The 23,809-nt window shown below is 39.9% G+C and overlaps 1 protein-coding gene across 2 annotated transcripts in view; it reads left to right on the plus strand.

Moving 5' to 3' along the window:
- RPS6KA3 (ribosomal protein S6 kinase A3) overlaps positions 1–23,809 on the plus strand; it is a 134,677-nt gene that overhangs the window by 34,495 nt on the left and 76,373 nt on the right. For both annotated transcript variants that reach the window (XM_050936542.1, XM_050936543.1), the window contains exon 3: positions 18,596–18,712. In XM_050936542.1, the coding sequence (XP_050792499.1) occupies positions 18,596–18,712 (117 nt within the window). The remainder of the gene's footprint in view (positions 1–18,595; positions 18,713–23,809) is intronic.

The raw sequence follows: 23,809 nt of genomic DNA on the forward strand, positions 1-23,809 counted from the left end.
CAAAACACATTGCCTCCCCAATAATTAGGATTAGTTATATTTTTATTTAGTAGGTATCTTCCTCTTTCCCTCCCAAGGGATGCATACTGCTTTGTACGTTCCACAGTTCAGTACACAAATAAGACATAAGAAGGGGAAACTGGGTCCTGCCTGTGTTTTTTACCCTCTATGTCCAGCAGTCAAAATCTGCATTCAGTAATCTTGACTCCCAGAGTTGAGTTGGCAAATTTCTTGAGTCCCAAAAGTTCTGTTTCAGTGACAAGCATTTCTTAAGATAATAGTTTTATGCTCAGAATTCTAGTTAATTTTCAGAGTCAAAAAGTACTGATGGAGAATTCCGGGAAGGGATGGACAGTCCTAATCCCATCATACCGCCAAGTCTGTTGGTCAGGGAGAAGAGGAATGCCCTAGATTTCAGACTGAGACATGGAGGATAAGAGAACATTGACAGGAAAGATCTAACTTTCCCCTTCCATACAGGGACTAGGACATTAAAAGACCTTTTTTGAAGCATCAGTTAAATGCTGCTCTTAAGCGAAGTATGAGGCATCCTCCAGAGCACTGTTCAGCAATTCATTCTTTTTGCTACAGAACCACAAAAATTATAATTGGAAAACTATTAGGTCACTAGCCTAGCCATCTTTCCCCTCCTCCACCCCTCTTCTCCCCCCCAGCAAATGTTGGGCTTGTTCTAACAGAAAGTTTTCAGATTAAGAAGAAAAGACAGCAAAAATATTGTTCCCAGTGGGGTTAAGAGAGAAACTAACTTCTCTACAGATTTTTCTGTAATCTTCTGGAAGATAAATATCACAGATATGCTCACCACAACTGAATGTGATAGGTTGCTACTATGGGAGGGCAGGGAGAGGGAGATTTCACCTAGGTGGAGCCAAGGAGGTAACAAAGTGTCTGGCTCAAGTGCGGACGCTAGCCTGTCATTTGCACTGGAGGAATGGGTGGGTATTTATACTCTGTGCATACTGAAATGGTCTCTTAGTCACCCATCAGCAGTGCCCACCTATGGGATCAGAGTAGGAATAGGTTTTATGATCTGCTTTGTGCTTTTGCTGGTTGCCTTTTTTCTTTTGGGCCTGAGAAGGAATTTTTCCCTCACTGGCAGATTGGCTGAGTCTGAGTGGGGTTTTTCACTTTCCTCACAGCGGGTCAGGGACATGGTAAGGAGGTTATGTCAAGATGCTGCAATTTAGTAGATAAAAAGTTTGGCAGTTGTCCAATACAGATACTTGTTACAGAGGGTATAAGGAGTTGGAAATGGGTATAAGAGGCATTTCCCCACCCCCACCTCCAAAAATTGGAAAAAGCAGGGAGAGGGGCTCCTAATGTCTGGTGCAGCAAGGAGGCAGTTCCCCCTGACTTTGCCAGTCCCCCTTAACCATCATATGAGGGGACAGTTGTGGGGTTCAAGCAGCAGGCTGGCTGGGACCAGGTTGGGAAAGGTGAGGACTGACAGGGTGAGGAGTGAGCCTCCCAGGAGGTGGAAACATGTAAAGAAAGAATGGTGACCTGCACTGTACAATTTATTGTCAGGTGTCCCCAGATACATTAGGTGAATAAAGTTGTGGCTTTATTGAACCACATTCTTTGCATCTTTTGTTCCTGTGTGGCCAGGACAAAAAGAAGTAATAACTTTTGTAGAAAATATTTTCCAACCAGGAAAACCTAGTAGAATGTGTAAATCTCTGAATAGTCTTCAAGAAATTGTTTACCTAAACTCAGTAAGAATTGGAAAAATTATCAATTAAGAAAGTTTATTCTAAGTTCTTCAAGTGAATGCATGTGTGCATTCCACTCTTGGTGTGCTCACGCCCCATGCACAGTCACTGGAAATTTTTCCCTTGGTGGTGCCTGTCAAGACACCTCAAGTGTCCTCTGCTGCCATGTGCCACTGGTGTTGGTATAAAGAGCCCAGCTAAACCCAAGCCCCCTCAGTTCCTTCTTACTGCCAGTTACCATCGCTGGAACTGCTTACCCTGCTTTTGCAAGTACTCGCAGTGGAGTGTTTTTTATTGTAAATAATTTAGTGCTTATAATGTCATTAATGAGGAGTTAGGTTTTACCTTGTCTGAGAGTTTCATTCAATTTCAATTCCAAGGAATGCCTTGATCACTGGGATTCGAGCCTGGTGTTTCCTGCAATAAGGTTATGTCCATGAGTGACCTGCTCTCGAGTAACTTAAAGTGCCTTGGGGAAGCTCATATCTGAGAGCACTGCAAAATTTGCAGGGACTTTAAGCCTTGCACAAGGCTAAAGTTTTTCTACTCCTGGAGGTGGCTTTCAGGCTTCCATTTGAGCCAGTTTGGTCAGACTCAGCACCAAGTGCCTGAACATCAGGAAGGAGTGTGTTTCCTACCGTGCCGGAGTCCCAGTACCGTTCACCATCCCCTGTGCCTAAGAAGCAGACTGCCGAAAAGGCAAGATCCCTGACACTGAAGTCTGGTAGGCATAGGATTAAGAATAGAGTATGGTCTAAGCCTAAGCACTCCTCTGCTTTGATACTGCAGAAAATGGCATCATTGACTCCGCGTGTATGCAGGTTTTGCTGAGTCCAGAGCCAAAAGGAGCTCCTCCCACATCCACTGATGTTGTCTTGATACTCACCACACCAGAGGTACTTGCGGCTGCCAGGGAACTCTTGACCCTGTTGGTGCTGATATCTCTGGCAGTACGAGAATGATGCTATTGGTGCTGGCAGGCACAGGACAACCAACAACCAGCACAAACGATACAGCACTCAGTACTGTGCCAGCCTCATGTACACCTGATGGCTGGCTCTTCAGTACTGTCAAAGGGAAAACCCATGGTGCTCACTCTTCTGCGGGTCTCTGCAGCATGGCACTGATCACTAGCACTGTCTGGAACTGTGCCTCCATAGTAAGAAGGAGTCATCGTCTTCCTAATTGGAGGTCGGGCCCAACATTTCCCATCCTCAGAGATGTTCTTGCTTTTCCCTTTTTTTTCTCAATGCTCGATCCTGTCTTACCACAGACTGTTGGGTGTTGAGCACTGGAGAAGTTAGATACACCCTTCAGATTATTTCTACCTCCCCTTTCCTCTTCAGGGATCCCTCTCATGAAGAACTTCTGGTGCAGGAGGTTCAGTCTCTCCTTCACATGGGTGCCAAAGAGGAGGTTCCACAGAATTTAAGAGGGAAAGGTTTCTGCTCCTGTTATTTTCTAACCCCAGAAGCAAAGGGAGGTCTCAGACCTATTCTAGACCTGCATCAGCTTAACTATCTCAAAGAGAGAAAGTTCTGTATGGTCAACCTAGCATCCAGCATTCCCTATCTGGAAACTAGTATACTGCCCTTGATTGAAGAGATGCCTACTTTTGTGTGTCAATATACCAAGGGCACAGAAACTTCTATAGGTTTGTACCGAAACACTCACATTACCAGTTAATGGTGCTTCCTTTCAACTTCCCTGCAGCTCCTTGAATGTTTGCAAAATGTATAGCTAGGCAGATTTCCTGAGGAAATTAAGGGTAGACCTGCACTCCTATCTGGATGACTGGCTAGTCAGGGGTCAGTACAAAGCCCAGGTTATTTCCACCATTCGACTCATTCAGTCAACATTCAAGGCCATAAGCCTATAGATCAATGCAGGCTATCCTTTGCCCAGTATAGAGCTTATAGGGATTGTGTTGGATTCTGCCCAGGCCAGAGCATCCTTCCCAGTCAAGATTCCAATCTCTAATGACACACCTGAAGATTCATCCAGTCAAAACAGCCCCAAACTGCATAAAGCTCCTAGGGCACATGGCTTCATGCACATATGTAGTACAACATGAGACTGCACCTCAGACACCTCCAAACATAGCTGACCTCAGTGTACTTGCTAAGCCATCTTCAGCTGGATGCTGTGCACACAGTTCCTCCACGAGCTCTAATTTCGAATTGGTAGTTGGACCCTCTCAATGTTTCATAGATTCTAGGACTGGAAGGAACCTCGAGAGGTCATCAGGTCCAGTCCCCTGCCCTCATGGCAGGACCAAATACTGTCTAGACCATCCCTGTTTATGTAGTGTCCCCTTCATCTGCCCTCAGTGACTCTCGGCTATAGTGTGGGAACCTCATGTCTGTGAACTCAGGGTCTTTGGTCCTTTGAAGAAGCTCTCTTCATGTCTGCATCAGAACTTGGGGCTATTCGTCTTGCCTGTCATGCTTTTCTTCCTCATATGAGAGTGAGAAACCTGTTTTTTCTTACAGACAACACTGCAGCTATGTTTTACTTCAGTAGACGGGGAGGAGTTCACTCATACCTCCTTTGTTAGGAAGCAGTTTACCTTGTGGGAATTTTGCATAGCCCATTCAATCAACCTTGAGGCATCTCACCTTCCAGGGATGCAGAACAAGCCAGCAGACTGCCTGAGCAGGTAATTGAGTCATCATGAGTAGTGTCTTCGCCCAGAGGTAGCCAGATGCATTTTCTGGCAGTGGAAGACTCCCCAGATAGACCCATTTGTAAATAAGTCAAACAGAAAATGTCACCAGTTCTGCCCACTTCAAGACCAGGGTCTGGAATCAATCACAGATGCCTTGCTGCCACTCTGGGCAGAAAAGCTTTGCTACTCTTTTCCCCTAGTCCCACTCCTACCCAGAATGCTACTAAAAGTCAAGTGTCAACCATGCTCAGGCTATATTAATAGCCCCAGCGTGGCCCTGCCAGCACTGGTTCTCTGTCATAAACAGATAGCTAAGGGTTAATGTCTCTTCCACCTGAAGCACCTGACCAGAGGACCAATCAGGAAACCGGATTTTTTCAACTCTGGGTGGAGGGAAGTTTGTGTCTGAGTCTTTGTTGTCTGTCTGCCTGCTTTCTCTGAGCTTTTGAGAAGTAGTTTCTGTTTTCTAATCTTCTGTTTCCAAGTTGTAAGGACAAAGAGATCAAATAGTGAGCTATATGATTTCTTTTCTTTGGTATTTACATGTCTATAGTGGCTGGAGTGCTTTGATTTGTATTCTTTTTGAATAAGGCTGTTTGTTCATATTTCTTTTAAGCAATTGACCCTGTATTTGTCACCTTAATGCAGAAAGACTATTTGTATGTATTTTTCTTTCTTTCTTATATAAAGCTTTCTTTTAAGACCTGTTGAAGTTTTCTTTACTGGGAAATTTCAGGGAAATTGAGTCTGTACTCACCAGGGAATTGGTGGGAGGAAGAAGTCAGAGGGAAGTGTTTTTTTTGTTCCAGGACTGGAATTAGAGGGGGTGGAATCCCTCTGTTTAGATTCACGAAGGTTGCTTCTGTGTATCTCTCCAGGAGCACCTGGAGGGGGGAAGGGGAAAAGGATTATTTCCCTTTGTTGTGACACTCAAGGGATTTGGGTCTTGGGGTCCCCAGGGAAGGTTTTTCAGGGGGACCAGAGTGCCCCAAAACACTCTAATTTTTTGGGTGGTGGCAGCAGTACCAACTCCAAGCTGGTAACTAAGCTTGGAGGTTTTCATGCTAACCCCCATATTTTGGACGCTAAGGTCCAAATCTGGGACTAAAGTTATGACATGGTGGCAGAGGTGGGATAGACAGAATCCAGAAGCCAGTAGGAATATTTTATTTTTCTTTTCTCTGCTAGGGGCTTTTTAGCAGAAAGAAACAGTTTTGTTTTAAAAGGGAACCAAAGAGAATTTTTTTTCTGCTCTCTCTGGCAGTTGTGGCTTGCATATTAAGCAAGAACCCATTAAGGGGCTATTAAGAGTCTTTTGTGACAATAGCACTCCCATTGAGAGTCATTACCAGCACTATATACATGCAAATAAAGTGGTTTTTCTGGTTTGCTTTACATTGAAAACAAAGGGCAAAAGCGCTGTTGCTAGGCAGACCCCAGGAGGCAACAGAGCCTGCAGTTCAGAAGATAAACACCGGAGGGCACCCCAACACAAGAAAACAGGAACCATGACTTCTAAGGCAAAAATTGAGGCCGAAGAACAATTCAAAGAAGCGGAACACAGGCGACAACTGGAAAAAAGACAAAAAGAGGTGGAGCTGAAAGAAAAGGAATAAAGCATCAAACTGGCAGCCTACCAAAGAGAACAGGCAGCCAGAGAGGCAGCACACAAAAGAAAACTAGAAGAAGAACAGGTGGCCCACCGAAGGAAACAAGCAAAAAAAGAGGTGGCCCACAGAAGGAAACAAGAAGAAGAGGCGGCCCACCGCCGAGACATGGAAAAACAACAAAAAGAAAATGAAGAGAAGGAAAAACAGAGAAAACATGAACTGGACTTAGCGCAAGCTGGGCTGCATGTGCCAGCCAATCCTAACAACCCTTCACCAATTATGGTTCCACATCACAGAAAATTTCCCACCTACAAGGCAGGTGACGACACAGAGGCCTTCTTGGAAAATTTTGAAAGAGCCTGTCTTGGGTACAGCATCCCTGAAGACCAGTACATGGTAGAATTGAGGCCACAGCTCAGTGGACCTTTAGCAGAGGTGGCAGCTAAAATGCCTAAGCAGCAAATGAATGACTATAAACTTTTTCAAACCAAGGCCAGATACAGAATGGGGATCACCCCGGATCATGCCCGTCGGCGCTTCAGAACCCAAAAGTGGAAACCAGATGTGTCATTTCCCAAACACGCCTACTACGTTGGGAAAAATTATAAGGCCTGAATATCAGGACACAATGTTAAAACCTTGGAAGAACTGCACCTCCTCATACAAATGGAGCAGTTCTTGGATGGTGTTCCTGAAGACATCACACGGTACATACAAGATGGAAAACCCAAAGATCTCGCTGAGGCGGGGGAGATTGGAGCCAGATGGATGGAAGTGGCAGAAAGCAAGAAAGCTACTGTCAAGGGGAACGAATACCCCAGGGGGCACACCGACCATAAACCCTACAACCGAGGACAGCCAAAGACCCCACATACCACCCAAGTAAAGCCACAGACGACCTATTCTTCCACCTCACCAGTCTCCAGTAACTCACCTCGGCCCAGTGACCCATCAGATGGAAGATGCTTTAAGTGTAATGAACTGGGACATATCAAGGCCAACTGTCCAAAGAATACCATGCGAGTGCAATTCATTACACCACCATCACACCAAAGATCCCCAGGCCCAGATGCCTCTCAAATACCCTTGGAGCGAAGGGAAAATTTGAGAGTGGGCGAAAAAAAGGTTACTGCGTGGAGAGACACGGGGGCACAAGTGTCAGCTATCCACCGCTGCCACTCTGGGCAGAAAAGCTTTGCTACTCTTTTCCCCCAGTCCCACTCCTACCCAGAGTGCTACTAAAAGTCAAGTGTCAACCATGCTCAGGCTATATTAATAGCCCCAGCGTGGCCCTGCCAGCACTGGTTCTCCACTGTACTAGACCTCTCTGTGGCATCTCCAATCTCATTCCTGCTGCGGCTGAATCTAGTCTCCCAAAACCAGAGGTGGCTGCTCCACCCGAACCTGCAGTCTCTTCATCTAATGACCTGGAAGCTCCATGGCTAAATCTCAATAAACAGGCTTACTTAGAGGAAGTAGTAAAAAGCTCTCCATCAGAGCTGCCTACCTGTCAAAATGGAAGCTGTTCTCTGTCTGAGCTTGTCAAACTAGAGTCTGTCTGCTGCCCTCAAAACAACAGGGCTTAGCAATTTCCTCTATCAGGCTTCACTTGGCAACAATAGCAGCTTTCCACCCTCACATGGATAACTAGTTTTTCTAATGACATGACAATCAGATTCTTTAAAGACTTGGAAAGGTGGTACCCTCAACTAAGGGAACCCGTTTGCCCTTGGGACCTGAACTTGGTCATGTCCAAGCTTTAATGGGACCAACATTTGAGCCTTTAACAATGTGCTCCTTACTATGCATTTCCTGGAAGGTGGTTTCCTAATTGCTATCACTTCGCCAAGAAGGGTCTCTGAACTGCGTGCCCTCACATCCGAACCACCATACACAATCTTCTTTAAAGATAAGATTTACTTGAAACCTGGGTGAGGGTGTATCTCTAAAGTAGTTTTCAAATTTTCATCATTGGTCAATTTACTTGTTTTTTTACCCAAAACCACATGCAAATGTGGACGAGCAATGGCTATACACATTGGGTGTTAGGCTTTTTCATTCTACTTAGAACCAAACCATTTTGTTGGTCTGTCAGACTGATCGTGGCTCTAGCAAACAGAAAGAAAGGTCTTCCAGTCTCCTCATAAAGAATTTTGTCTTGGATAATTTCTTGATCTGCGCTTGTTATGATCTGGCAGGCATTTCACCACAGTCAAACTGACTGCTGACTCCACAAGATCGCAAGCATCCTCAACAGTATTACTAGTTCAGATCTCTATTCAGGACGTTTGTAAAGCAGCAACCTAGTCATCAGTGCACACTTTCTCCTCCAATTACACCATCACCCAGTACTCTAAAGATGATGCCAAATTTGGTTGAGCTGTTCTACAGTCCGTGTGCACAGGATCTCTGATTCCTCCACCTATATTACTGCTTAGGAGTTGCCAAGAGTGGAATACATATGTGCTACCACTCAAAGAAGAAAAAATGGTTACTAATCTTTCATAACTGTTCTTCAAGATATGTTGCACTTGTCTATTTCACGATCCTTCCGCCCTTCCCCTCTACATCGGAGTTTCTGGAAAGAAGGAATTGAGGCGGCTTTGGGTCAGCTGGGCCCTTTATACTCATGTCAGCAGCACACAGCAGCAGAGGATGCTCGAGCTGCTCTGACAGGTACCGCTGAAGGGAAAAACTTCCAGCAACTGTGAAGGGGGCGCATGCACACCAAGAGTGGAATGGACACGTGCAACCCATTTCAAAGACCCACAGTTGCAAAAAGTTAGTAACCACTTTTTCACTAAACTAATTACAAGCTTGTTGATAGTTTTATTTGACTACTTGCTGTTTAGGGAAAAACATAACTTAATCGTTGAGTTGATTGTGAATGCACTGGAAAAAATGAGGACTTTAACATCTTTTTTTCATAGAGGTACATTTCCTGTTTTGACTTGCCAGAAATTGTGTGGTGGTTAAATTACAGATTTATGTAGTTATTATTAACTAATTTACGGATGTTCTATTAAATATTTTCTTGTGCCATTATCATTCTAATTACTTATGGAATATAAAAAAAATCAATGTCTACTCTTTTGCTTTGGTCTTACTAAGAATGTCACCAAATCAAGCAAGTTACTTTAACCAACAGAGATGCTTACACTTAAAAGACAGTTATATAAACATTAGAAATTCATGCAGCAGTTAATGTAGAAACTTAAAGCTTTACAGAATTCTTGAAAGGCAGCTTAGGATAAAATGGCAAGCTTTTACATAGGACATGTAGGATGGACGACTTCCAAAAAGCCCATCTAGGTCTATTTTCAGTTCATCCATTTGCAGAGCTGTAATAAAACATGCAGTGCAGTAAAAGTAATATGTCAATCTGATTAATGATGCCTACACGCCACTATGATGTTACTAAATGACTTATGTTATGAATATACATTGTTCATCCTGATTTATTCATTAAATGTTAGTTCAAAACAGCAGCACAGAAGGGCTGTTGAAAGGCTCATCAGAAAGTCTTCAGGAGCCTTTTTTTCTTTTTCTTTTTTTTTTTAATTAGGGCAAATGAGCAGTTGATGAGTGCTTTGTTAGATTAATCTCTAGAATACGAAAAAGGGGTATTCAAAACGTTTTTACACATACTCAAATATTAATACAAAATTATATTAATGTTTTCTCATCAACATAAACAAAATTACAGTTTTATTGACCGATGAACTTATTGCATTTCCTGCAAACCTTTAATGCTTTGCCTAACAAAGAAGAGAAATTGTGAGTAACATAACTATTCTGTTGTACAGGTTGAACCTCTCTAATCTGGCACTCTGGTCCGGCAACATCTGTGGTCTGGCATGATTTTATTTCATGTTTTTTTATGCTTTATCAACTTATTTCATTGTGTCAATACAGTAAAATTGGGTAGCAACACAAACACTTTATTTTGAAGAGAGCCAGTAAGCCTTGGCTAGGCAGCGTTGCAAGCATTGTTCCGTTCATTCGCCTTGGTGAGATTAAAATAAAAAGAGACTCACTTGCTACAATATTGACCTCCCGTGGCAAAATCTGTGATTCGGCACTGGTCAGGTCCCAAGGGTGCTGGACTAGAGAGGTTCAACCTGTAATACGTATTGCTACAGTAGTTCATAGTTCAGGGGGAAAGTATACAAGCAAGCATCAAACAGTAACTAAGGTTAAGCCACCAGCTACTTTCCATATTAATTTAAGATATTAAATGAACAGAACTTCTAACTTCATTGCCATGCTATGTGACCCAAACCACGAATTAAAAGTATGTAAATAAATCAAAATATAAAAGAACGTTCTTTAAAATCCAAAAATTATGCTGGAGGCAGGACTAGGATGTGGTTAATGGTTATTCTTGTTAATGTGAAATGTTGAACATCATTAACTTCTTTTGAGCTCTTTTCCCTTCCTTTCCTCCCCCACCTAGAATTTGTGAAATTTTCATGATTTTTTTATAAACTTATCAAAATATCTTTTTAAAAATGCTTATTTTGGTAGAGACTGAGGAATATTATCACCACTTGTTTGTGTGCACAAGTGATTGTTAAAATGACATCAGATGGAATATCTAGCATTGTGGAAAGAGGAGGGATTACAGTATGTTAAATTTGTTGCCGCTCAGGGGCAACTGTGTATCTTGCTTATTGTTGGTATTTAACTGTTCTGTTAATTAGACAACATCAGCTTTGCTGGGCTGATATTTTGAATGTTATAATAAAGCGTGATGGACTCCAGTGCATTTCCTATAGTTTTATTTGTTCTCTCCAAGAAAACTAATATCTGAAATGTATGTACTGATCCTGTGACAAGATGATTACTGTCTAAATTATTAAAAATGTATTAGGCAATGTGTGTCTCAGAGCTCCTCTAGGAAGACTAACTATGAATTTAGGCATATTAAAACATTTTCAGTAACAGCGTTCACAAAACCAAATTATTTTTAAACAAAACTGCTTCCTTATTAATCTGTTACATTAAGAGCCAGTAATTATCTAATTAAAATTGTTTATCATAGATCCCATTAATAAAGAATCCACAGAAAGATACTATGTTGTGGATGTACATCTTTGTCACAAAGATTCCTTAAAATCTCAACCTGGGAAAATAAGTTTTGTACACAGTTAGCTTCTGTGTGCCAGAGCAAATTGTTCGTGATTTGAATTGGTGGCTTTAATTTGATTAGTTAGATAATACCTAAGATTCTCTGCTTGTTTATCTTAAAATCTGGTTGGAATAACCCTTCTGATGATGGAAAATTAGTTAAATTTGAGAAATTAATTTTCAGTGCAAATTAATAATATAGCTACAGAAATATTGTATATTAACTGTAAGGAGATCATTAATACATTACCATAAAGATTGTGCATTTCTACTAAGTCTTTACTGTAAACTACATCACAGGTGCCATGACTGAAAATTTTCTAGGGAGAGTTCATATGCGATGGTTTGTAAATTCAAAATGTCCAAATGATACAACTGCATAACTACTATAGTTACAGCTGGTTAGAGGGTATTTTAGATGGATTGGTTGAAATAATGTACAGAAAGTTCTAGTGAACAAGGTTTTTGTAAATGATTTGAAACATGGTCTAATTATGGACAACTTCAATAAAAATGTACATGACAACTGCTATTTTGAAGAACACTGAGAATTAAAAATGAGAATTAGGAAGAACCCGTGAGTCTGTACAAGCTACTCAAAACAAATACCTTCTCTGATCTTTCATTGTAAATTCAGATAATGTATATGAATAATGTATAATATAATACCAAACCTCAAGGCTCCTGCTTCTCTGGGATTTTTTCAGCCATATGAAAAGTGCTCAGACAGTTTGCTCTTCTCTTTCCATCTTCTAAAGGTCTGAGGTCAGTTCTCCCCCTTAATGGATTACTCGAGGTATCCCCAAAATAATACTATACACATCTAAGTCTAGATATTTTAAAGCAATGCTTATTTGGCCTCAAATGTAAGCCCAAAATATATGTAAGAATGCATATAGTTTAATACTAGAATAGAAATACTGTTAGATGCACACAATTTAGAATATTTCCAGCACTACAGCTGAATAAGGTATTTATTCTACAGCCTAAAAGCTGCGAGCTGGTATTCGCTTACCTCTTTCCAGTTTGTTTTTTGGCCCAGTTTGTGACCAGTTGCTCAAAAGAACAATTAATCAGTCTTTTATTGGTGAATTTTGCACATTTAATCATGTTTTTAAAAACATTTCCCCGGTCAATTTCACCCTTGTGAATCAATAAACAGTAAAATAAAAAAGTTCCTCCTCTTGAACAAATTAACTTCCAGTATACCAGGTGTTGCATTCTTTGTTAGCTTTTTGTTTCTGTGCCACTGTTCTTGTTTAAGCACCGTGTTGTATTTGATGCTGTGAAATATGAACAGAGACATAGTTGCTGCCCTGAGGAATTTACAATCTTAAATTCTGATCCTGCAAAGAGTTAAGCATGTTCTTGCTTTTCTGCTGCCTCTCAGATGTGACTCATGTTACAATAAACTCATTAGTGTTTCCATCACACATTTGCTTTATTAGTATACAAACTACTCCAAAATCTAGGATAATTGTGATAGAACACCATTTAAAAAAAAAAGTATTGAATTCCCCTAGAGTTGTATAGTAAGGGAAATTTATATTTGGAAGCAGATTAAGCTAAATTGTCAGGGGTTTGGGGGGGACCATTCTTAATCCTGGATAAGAATGTTCACAGTAGGAGTTAGTCCAGAAAAGCTTTAGTGCTTTAAATTCACACTCTACCTTATTCTGGAATAATTTCCCAATGTAGATAAGCCCTAACCATCACACTGTGATACTGTTAAAGAAATGAATATTAATTCATTGTCATTATATTTTGTTTCCTTGTAAACTTTATTTAGTAACTGTGAATCTCTCTGTAGGGGGAGTTGATAGCAACTGCTATGTTTGTTGCCTAATGCCATTACAAAAAAAAAAGACCTTGTTTATGAAATCTTTAACACATCCATTGTTTGCAGCAGGCCTTTGAGTTCAACATGGAGAAAGCACTGGGGCTAGGGCAGTGCCTGTTCTTTGTATTTCAACAAAGCCTTAATGTAATGTCACAAGACAAACTGTTGAAAATCTGTTTCCTTCTGTCATTTTCAAGACTCCAGAAAACTTGTGCCAAAATGATGAATATTCTAAGGCTGGGCCGATGCCACTATTGCAGCAGAAGACACTAGGAACGGTGGGAGCTGCCAGAGCAGCCATAGTGGGAGTGGAAAAAGTTGGGGGAGAGTTACAGGCTAGGCTTCCTCCAGACTGTGTGAAGAGCTACTTCCTTGTATTTGTTTTAAACCTGCTGCCCATTAATTTCATTTGGTGTTCCCATAATATAAGAACTAGGGGCTAAGTAAATAACTTTTCCTTATCTACTTTCTCCACATAACTCATGATTTTATATACCTCTATCATATCCCCCCTTAGTCTCCCTTTTCCAAGCTGAAAAGTCCTCGCCTCTTTAATCTCTCCTCATATGGGGCCCGTTCCAAACGCCTAATCATTTTAGTTGCCCTTCTCTGAACCTTTTCTAATGCCAGTATATCTTTTTTGAGATGAGAGAACCACATCTGTGTGCCATATTCGAGATGTGGGCATACCATGGATTTATATAAGGGCAATAAGATATTCTCTGTCTTATTCTCTATCCCTTTTTAAATTATTCCTAACATCCTGTTTGCTTTTTTACTGCCACTGAACACTGCGTGGACATCTTCAGAGAACTATCCACGATGACGCCAAGACCTTTTTCCTGATTAGTTGTAGCTAAATTAGCCCCCATCATATCGTATGTATAGTTGGGGTTATTTTTTTCCAATGTGCATTACTTTACATTTATCCACATTACATTTTATTTTCCATTTTGTTGCCCAATCACTTAGTTTTGTGAGATCTTTTTGAAGTTTTTCACAGTCTGCTTTGGTCTTAACGCAGGTTAGTCTCATCTGCAAACTTTGCCATCTCATTGTTTACCTGTTTCTCCAGATCATGTATGAATAAGTTGAATAGGATTGGTCCTAGGGCTGACCCTTGGGGAACACCACTAGTTACCCCTCTTCATTCTGAAAATTTACCATTTATTCCTACCATTGGTTCCCTGTCTTTTAACCAGTTCTCAGTCCATGAAAGGATCTTCCCTCTTATCCCATGACAACTTAATTTACATAAGAGCCTTTGGTGAGGGACCTTGTCAAAGGCTTTCTGGAAATCTAAGTACCCTGTGTCCGCTGGCTCCCCCTTGTCCACATGTTTGTTGACCCCTTCAAAGAACTCTAATAGATTAGTAAAACATGATTTCCCTTTACAGAAACTGTTGACTTTGCCCAACAATTTATGTTCTTCTATGTGTCTGACAATTTTATTCTTTACGATTGTTTCAACTAATTTGTCTGGTACTGACATTAGACTTACCGGTCTGTAATTGCCGGGATCACCTCTAGAGCCCTTTTTAAATATTGGCGTGACATTCGCTATCTTCCAATCATTGGGTACAGAAGCTGATTTAAAGGACAGGTTACAAATCCTAGTTAAAATTCCACAATTTCACATTTGAGTTCTTTCAGAACTCTTGGGTGAAGGGCATCTGGTCCTGGTGACTAGTTACTGTCAAGTTTATCAATTAATTCCAAAAATCCTCCTCCTTCAGTCTCTGACAGTTCCTCAGATTTGTCACCTCCAAAGCCAGCTCAGGTTTAGGAATCTCCCTAACATCCTCAGCTGTGAAGACTGAAGCAAAGAATTCATTTAGTTTCTCTGCAATGACTTTATCATCTTTAAGTGCTCCTTTTGTATCTTGATTGTCCAGGGGCCCCACTAGTTGTTTAGCAGGCTTCCTTCTTCTGATGTACTTAAAAACATTTTGTTATCTTTTGAGTTTTTGGCTAGCTGTTCTTCAAACTCCTTTTTGGCTTTTCTTATTACATTTTTACACTTAATTTGGCAGTGTTTATGCTCCTTTCTATTTACCTCACCAGGATTCGACATCCACTTTTTAAAAGATGCCTTTTTATCTCTCACTGCTTCTTTTACATGATGGTTAAGCCACTGTGGCTCTTTTAGTTCTTTTAATGTGTTTTTTAATTGGGGTATACATTTAAGTTGGGCCTCTATTATGGTGTCTTTGAAAAGCGTCCATGCAGCTTGCAGGGATTTCACTTTATAATCACTGAACCTTTTAATTTCTGTTTAACTAACCCCCTCATTTTTGCAGTTCCCCTTTTTTAAATTAAATGCCAGAGTATTGGGCTGTTGAGATGTTCTTCCCACCACAGGGATGTTAAATGTTGTTATATTATGGTCACTATTTCCAAGTTGTCCTATTATAGTTACCTCTTGTACCAGATCCTGCGCTCCACTCAGGACTAAATCGAGAATTGCTTCTCCCCTTGCTGGTTCCTGTACCAGCTGCTCCAAGAAGCAGTCATTTAAAGTATAGAGAAAATTTTATGTCTGCATTTCGTCCTGAGGTGACATGTACCCAGTCAATATGGGGATAATTGAAATCTCCCACTATTATTGAGTTCTTTATTTTGATAGCCTCTCTAATCTCCCTTAGCATTTCATCGTCACTATCACTGTCCTGGTCAGGTGGTGTTATATTCTCATTACAGCATGGAATTACTATCCATAGAGATTCTGTGGAACATGTGGATTCATGTATGATTTTTACTTCATTTGATTCTACATTTCCTTTCACATATAGCGCCGCGTTTCTTCCTTCCACCCCCCCTCCCCCCGGCACGACCTGTTCTGTCCTTCCTATGTATTTTGTACCCCGGAATGACTGTCCCCAATTCATTGTCCCCACTCCACCGGGTTTCTGTGATGCCTGTTGTGTTAAAGGAGGATATTGCTACAAGGCACTCTAGTTCACCCATCTTATTATTTGGACTTCTAGCATTTATGTAAAAGCACTTTAAAAACTTATCACTGTTTATCTGCACTTCTGTGATTTATCAGATTCTTTATGTGAATGTTTCTAGTCTGACCTGGCCCATACTTTATCCTGTTCCATCCTTTCTTCCTGAGTAAAACCCAGAGAATCTCTCTATCAATAGACTCTTCTCTAAGAGAAGTCTCCGTCCGATCCATGTGCTCTGCTGCAGCCATCGGCTTTCCCCCATCTCTTAGTTTAAAAACTGCTGTGCAACCTTTTTAATGTTAAGTGCCAGCAGTCTGGATCCTCTTTGGTTTAGCTGGAACACATCCTTCCTGTATAGGCTCCCCCTATCCCAAATGTTTCCCCAATTCCTATGATGTTCCCTCAGAGTTCCGCAGTGCCAAACTGTTTACTTGAGCTAGATGCAGAAGAGAAGATTTGCCTATAACGAAGATCAAATTCTAATTTGGAAAATATAAGATAGCATTGTGAATCAACAGAGGTATTATCAGAAACGTGAAATATGTGATTTTCAAAAAAGGGGTTTGATAGGGTTTTTATTTTAATTACCATCAGTTGCAAGTAATCAATAAGAAATTGTTATAACTGATGAGTCTCCTTATTTAGGTCATTGTAATGTACTTCTGAGAGAAGTTTTAAAAAGACCAGATTTCCATCTTTAATAGTATGATTGATTATGTAAAATCCCTTTCAGATTAATTATTTTAAAATAAACATGTATGCAAGAGTAGTGCTGTTCTGGAAAGAGTACTACACTACTAGTGTATTTCAGGTATGCAGCATACAACATTTTTGTAAGAGTATATCACACTGAAATACTGACTTAATTTTTTGATGATATTCCTGATGTGCAGGGGCATACTTCTTTATTTGGAAAGATGAGTTTAGCTTGATCACATTTCTTAATCGCTAGAAACACTCCAACTGAGCGCACTTCTAGACCTTATTTGCACAAGTGTATATGTGCATATTTATAGCAGTTAAGTCTTGAACTAAGCTCTTTGGATTCTCCTCTGGCTATTGGATTTATTCTACGACTAGTAGGCAAAGTGTATAGACTTTGAAATCAAGATGATTTTTAAATCTCTGCACTTAAATGTTTTAGTTATTTATTTAAATCATAATTATTTAAATTTAAGGTTTTAGTACTTTATTTCTTAGTATCCTAATGAAAAGTGTATTTTTGTTTGGTAGTTGAGCCAAAACATGTTTATCTTTTTGAAGCATTAAAAGTGTAATGCTAGACATTTACCAAGGTAATACGCTATTTTAAAACATGCTTGCTTGACTTTGTTACCATGACAGAAATGAAGATTGTAAAAAATGGTTTAACATGGTTCCAGCAAAATTACTTTTTAACCCAGTGTTTAAAAGGCCATTGTCAGTGTGGTGATATGTTAAACCATATTATACAGTATCTTAAACAAGAAAATGAGCAGCAGCTTCTGAGCAACAAGAAGATTAGGGGTTGTCATTAAATCTTTGTGTTCCTGACAAGAACATTCTTGGGTGTCTCCTGGTCCTGTGGATGAATATTTGGGCTGATCACACCATAGGGATGTTTTGGAACAGAAAAGGCACAGGAAGCTATAAAAGAATGAGAAGCAGAAGAAAGAATGAGAAATAAAAATGGGAGAGAATTTAAAAACACCAAAAAAAAATTTCAAAAGGAGGAGGACAGAATATATATACAAACAGGAAAGGAACAATAAGTATGGTAACATTTAGACAGGAAAGGGAAGACAATTAGAAATAAAAAGTAGCAAAGCCTTCTACCAAATTACTTAAAATATTAAGTGTAAATACTTTGAAAGGAGGATCCTTTTCTCCTCTCTGTTCTCTCTAACTCCAAGCCCATTTTTGGCATTTAATTTTTTTAATCATGTAGGACCGAAGCCTGCAGCATCAGCCATTTTGACTGAAATGGGTCATAGGATTGGGCCCCATTGAAAAACTTGGATTGGGAGAAAGCAGCAACACACAGTCGTTAAATCCCCAACACATTTGTGCAAGATGAGGAAATGCAGACATCCTGTATGAGGAATATAAACCGTTATTCAAACATTGTGTGTATTAAAAACTTACTCAAGGTTTTTTCCACTGCTGATTCTGTAGTGGTGATTGATGGAGGAGGTTACAAATTTATAGCTAAAATAGATATGTGCCAGCAAGCAGCAACCAAAGCTGCATATTGTGAGGAAAAAATGCATTTATAAGGGACCTGTGCATTGAAAACTGACCTCCAGTAATAACCTAAGTTTGTATTCATGTAATAATTCCTCAGTGTACCATCCTGCAATTCAAAAACTGGATGGCTGCTTACTTTTCATAAGTTTCTTAACTTTGGGAAAAAAATTGCTCATTCTTTGCTTTTACAGATGACGCATTCTGTTTATTGTTCTGATTTCTATTATTTCTGCACTTTTCATATACAAACTTAGAATTGCCCATAGAATTATATAACATTACTGTTTCTACCCAAATCCATGAGGATTGGATTTAATTCTAGACTATTAATCGTTTTACCTGGTCAGTTTCAGTATCTCTGATATTTGTGATGTTTACAAAATATTTTGGAAGGCATGACATTAACCTACAGTTATTTCTTATGTTTTCCTTGCCAGGAAGAAGGCAATATCAAAGAGATTGCAATAACACATCATGTAAAGGAAGGACATGAGAAAGCAGACCCTTCACAGTTTGAACTTCTTAAGGTTCTAGGACAGGGTTCTTTTGGAAAGGTATGTTGTACAGTTTTTTGTGAATGGGTTTTTTAAAGGGCAGTAAGAAGCCCTAGGATTGGACAGTAATAAGGGTGAAATATTTAGAGCAGTCAGATTTTTATATTCAAGCCATAGTCCAGGTCAAGATTATGTTCTAAATTGGGCTTTACTAACAAAGCATTCAGGCTCTGGCAGACCCTTTTGAAACCAGTAAATCTGTTCCAAATTAAGCTATTCTGTAAACCTCAAAGATTCCTGAACGCTCTCCTTGTGCAACTCTCATATAAAAGTTTTCTGAAGTAAGATATTCAGTATTAAGATGAAAGAGTATATTCATCCTGAATAGATCCATTCCACACTGTCATACCTGAAAGAAAGGACAGATAGTTGGCAGAATGGCCATCAGTAAGGGAAAATGTATTTCACAATGCATAATGGCTCTAGTTTTATTCATGTGTTACAGAAAATAGGCTTTGGTCCTATACTGTTGAATTAATAACACTGATATTTAGACCTGTCAGCAATTAAAAAATTAATCGCATGATTAATCACATTGTTAAACAGTAATAGAATACCATTTATTTAAATATTTGGGGATGTTTTCTACATTGTCAAATGTATTAATTTCATTTACAACACAGAATACAAAGTGTACAGTGCTTACTTTATATTTATTTTTGATGACAAGTATTTGCACTGTAAAAAAAAAAGTATTTTTCAATTCACCTAATACAAGTACTGTAGTGCAATCTCTTTATCATGAAAGTTGAACTTACAAATGTAGAATTATGTACAAAAAAACCTGCATTCAAAAATAACAGTGTAAAATTGTAGAGCCTGCAAGTCCACTCAGTCCTACTTCTTGATCAGCCAATCGCTCAGCCAGAAAAGTTTGTTTCCATATGCGGGAAATAATGCTGCCTGCTTCTTTACGATGTCACCTAAAAGTAGGGTTGCCAGGTGTCCAGTTTTTGACCAGAATGTCTGGTCGAAAAGGGACCCTGGGAACTCCGGTTAACACTGCTGGCCGGGCCATTAAAAGTACGGTCAGTGGTACTGTGGGACTAAGGCAGGCTAGTCTCCACCTGTCTTGGCACCGTGCTGCGCCTCGAAAGTGGCCAGCTGGTCCAGCTCCTAGGTGGGAGGACCACAGTGTCCGCATGCTGCCCCTGCCCTGAACAGTGGATTTGCACTCCCGTTAGCCGGGAACTGCAACCAGTGGGAGCTAGGGTGGTGGTCCCTGCTGGTGAGAGCAGCGTGTGGAGCCTCCTGGCTCCCGCCAACCTGACAGCTGGACCTGCTGCTGGCCGCTTCTGAGGCGCAGCATGATACCAGGACAGGCAGGAAGCCTGCCTTAGCCCCGCTGTGCTGCTGACCAGGAGCCACCTGAGGTAAGCCCACGGCCCAGCCCTGAGCCCCAGCCCTGTACCCATACCCCCTCCCACAACCAAACCCCCTGCCTCAACCCGCAGCCCCCTCCCGCACTCCAAATCCCTTGGTCCCACTGTCAAGCCTGGAGCCCTCTCCTGCTCCCCAAACCCTTCATCCCCATCCCCACCGAAGAGCCCTCACCCTCACCCCAGAGTCCATGCCCCCTACCTCAACCTACAGCCCCTTCCTACACTCAGAATCCCTCATTTCTGGCCCCACCCCGGAGCCTGCACCGCCCAGTTAGAGCGCTCATCCCCTCCTGCACCCCAACCCCCTCCCCCAGCCCAGTGAAAGTGAATGCAGGTAGGGGAGAGTGAGCCACCAAGAAAGGGGGAATGTAGTGAGTAGGGGTGGAGTGTCAGGGAAGGGACGGGGCTAGGGATGTTCTGTTTTATGCTATTAGAAAGTTGGCAACCCTATCTGAAAGTGAGAACAGACATTGTCATGGCACTGTTGTAGCCGGCGTCACAGTATATTTGTGTGCCAGATGTGCTAAAGATTCATATGTCCCTTCATGCTTCAACCACCATTCCAGGGGACATGCATCCATGCTGATGATGGGTTCTGCTCGAAAGCAGTCCGAAGCAGTGCAGATCAATGCATGTTCATGTTCATTATGTGAGTCAGATGCCAATAGTAGAAGGTTGATTTTCTTTTTTGGTGGTTTGGGTTCTGTAGTTTCCTCATTGGAGTGTTGCTCTTTTAAGACTTCTGAAAGCATGCTTCACACCTCATCTCTCTCAGATTTCGGAAATTGGTACTTCAGGTTCTTAAACTTTGAGTCAAGTGCTGTAGCTATCTTTAGAAATCTCACATTGGTACCTTCTTTGCGTTTTGTCAAATCTGCAGTGAAAGTGTTCTTAAAATGAACATGTGCTGGGTCATCATCTGAGACTGCTATAATATGAAATATATGGCAGAATGCGGGTAAAACCGAGCAGGGGACATACTATTCTTCCCCAAGGAGTTCAGTCTCAAATTTAATTAACGCATTTTTTTGAATGAGAGTCATCAGTATGGAAGCGTGTCCTCTGGAACACTGGCCAAAGTATGAAGAGGCATACAAACATTTAGCATATCTGGAATGCAAATACCTTGTAATGCTGGCTACAGAAGTGCCATGCAAATGCCTGTTCTCACTTTCTGGTGACGTAAATAAGAAGAGGGCAGCATTATCTCCTATAAATGTAAGCAAACCTGTTTGTCTTAGTGATTGGCTGAACAGGAAGTAGGACTGAGTGGACTTGCAGGCACTGAAGATTTACATTGTTTAGTTTTTGAGTGCAGTTATGTAACAAAAAAAAAAATCGACATTTTTAAGTTGCACTTTCACCACAAAGAGATTGCATTACAGTACTTGTATGAGGTGACTTGGAAAATACTATTTATTTTATCATTTTTACAGTGCAAATATCTGTAATCATAAATAATATACACTTTTATTTCAATTACAACACAGAATACAATATATATGAAAATGTAGAAAAAATCCAAAATATTAATACATTTCAATTGCATTCTGTTGCTTAACAGTGCGATTAAAACTGTGATGAAATGCAGTTTTTTTTAGTCGCGATTAATTTTTTAAATTGTGTGAGTTAACTATGATTAATCGACAGCCCTAATGACATTCAGTAATCCCACAGGGTTGGTTCTACCAAACAACCTCCATCAAAATTTGGACAAGACAGAACTGTTCCTTATCTTCAATTCACCTTGTAATTTTGATAGAACCACTTGCAATCTTATTCAATAATAATCTTAATGTTTGGGACATTAAAACAGTTACCATCATAAGCAAGATCACCTTGCTTTCAGATAACCTTTTTATGTACTTATTTCAGTGAGTGCGAAAGTGAATATTTAAAACCTTAACTGCATTTGGGAGATGTGCAAGGCTCACAATCAAGTGAAGGAAGATTGAAATATGTCATATAAACTAACAGTATTTTCCAGTTCCTCTTTACTATTAGAATCCAGATTAGGTAGTGATCATGAACATAAACCAAGATTTTTTAACACCCTATTACACTTTAATTCTGTACCAGTCCTGGATAAAATTCCTCATTGGAGAGAGATGAGGACATCTATCTATGCCTAATTGTAAAGTAAGATGCAATACCTATTCTTTCTAAGTATTTTTTTTCCCATCTGTTCTCTAATTATTTAAGAAACACCACCAAAAAAAGTTAATTTATTTGGATAAATAGAAATGTTGTTAGCAATTTTGGCAGTAGCATTGCTGTTCATCTGAATATGTAATTCCTTGGCTTAACAAGAAACAAACCCCAAAGATACTTTCTGTCTGTATCCTATTCCTTTGTTAAGGAATCCTACCCAAATTGTCATATGAAAATCTCTAAGTTCAGGTACAGATGAGTAATCCAGGATAAAGAAAACAGTCTCAGAACCATTAAAAGTTACCTTTAAGAACTCACGAAGGACATGATTATGATATCTATCATTTCTAAAAGGCCTTGATGGCTGGGCAATTCTTAAATAGTAATAACTCATAGTTTTGGGGCAATAATAACGACAAGGACCTGATTCTCATTAACACTTAGCCCTGTTTGTATTTCTCTGGCATCCACTGGCATCAAAAGAGGTCTTGGTGTATATGAGAACTGGGCCCAAAATTATTACATATAATTTACTGTACTAAACAAGAAAATTTGATTCACATAACAATTGTCACCTCTATCTTGTGTCGTACCTCTATCAGGTCACTAGCACAAGCATGTGGGAGCACCCTCTGTTTTCAGATTTACCCTGAGTGGTACACAGCAAATACTAAATTATCACTCAGAAAATGACCTGTCTGCTATGTCTTTTCATAAGTGAATCAAAACACAAATATAAAACGGTTTGTGTTTTTGGCTTTCCTTCTTACTAAACATAGAATTTGTCCACAGTGGAAATCAATACATCCCCTTCCATATCTGAATGGTTTAAGGATATTAAAAAGATAATCCCTCTCAAGAAATCCTATTATACTGCAAAAGGAAATGAAACACACTTTATTTTAGTTGGGTCTGGAACTACAGTACTGTGATTGAATGTCACATGTATTAGTAAATATAACGAGGAAGATGGGCACAATTGTCTTCTCACAATTTTCTGGTATATTTTTAAAAGCCCTTTACTATGGTTGATGCATTTATTGCCTTTAATTACTTATGAACAGTTGTTTGACTTACAGTCATTATATATTTTTCCTCTGAATTAACTCTTCCACTCATCCCAACTATATATAATGTCTGCAGCTTGTTTATAACCATTTTTGTTATGTCCCTGTTAATTCCTGTAAAACGTGACACTGCTTGAAGAGAAATATTTAAAAAAAAATTTAACTGAAGAGAATAGTCAGAATGTTTAATTTACTGTTTGGTTTAACTGTTTTTTTAAAATGCTTATTGGCTCAACTTTTCAGACACAACTAAATTAATCAATTAAGTTAAACCAGGATAAATTTGGCCCAAAATATTTTTTGTTTTTTAAATGCAAGTAAAATTGGGGGGAGGGGAAATGTGATAGGTAAACAGGGACATTTGTAATTAGGTACACAAGCTGTATAAACATGAACAAGCAAAGATAACTGTAAATGGTCAGTACTAGAGATGGGGAAGCCATTTGTTAAAAATAAGAATTTTATTGAAAAAACAACTGTGAATCGCTATTACTAGA

This window comes from Gopherus flavomarginatus, chromosome 1 (assembly GCF_025201925.1).
Source record: "Gopherus flavomarginatus isolate rGopFla2 chromosome 1, rGopFla2.mat.asm, whole genome shotgun sequence".
Classification (NCBI taxonomy): Eukaryota; Metazoa; Chordata; order Testudines; family Testudinidae; genus Gopherus; species Gopherus flavomarginatus.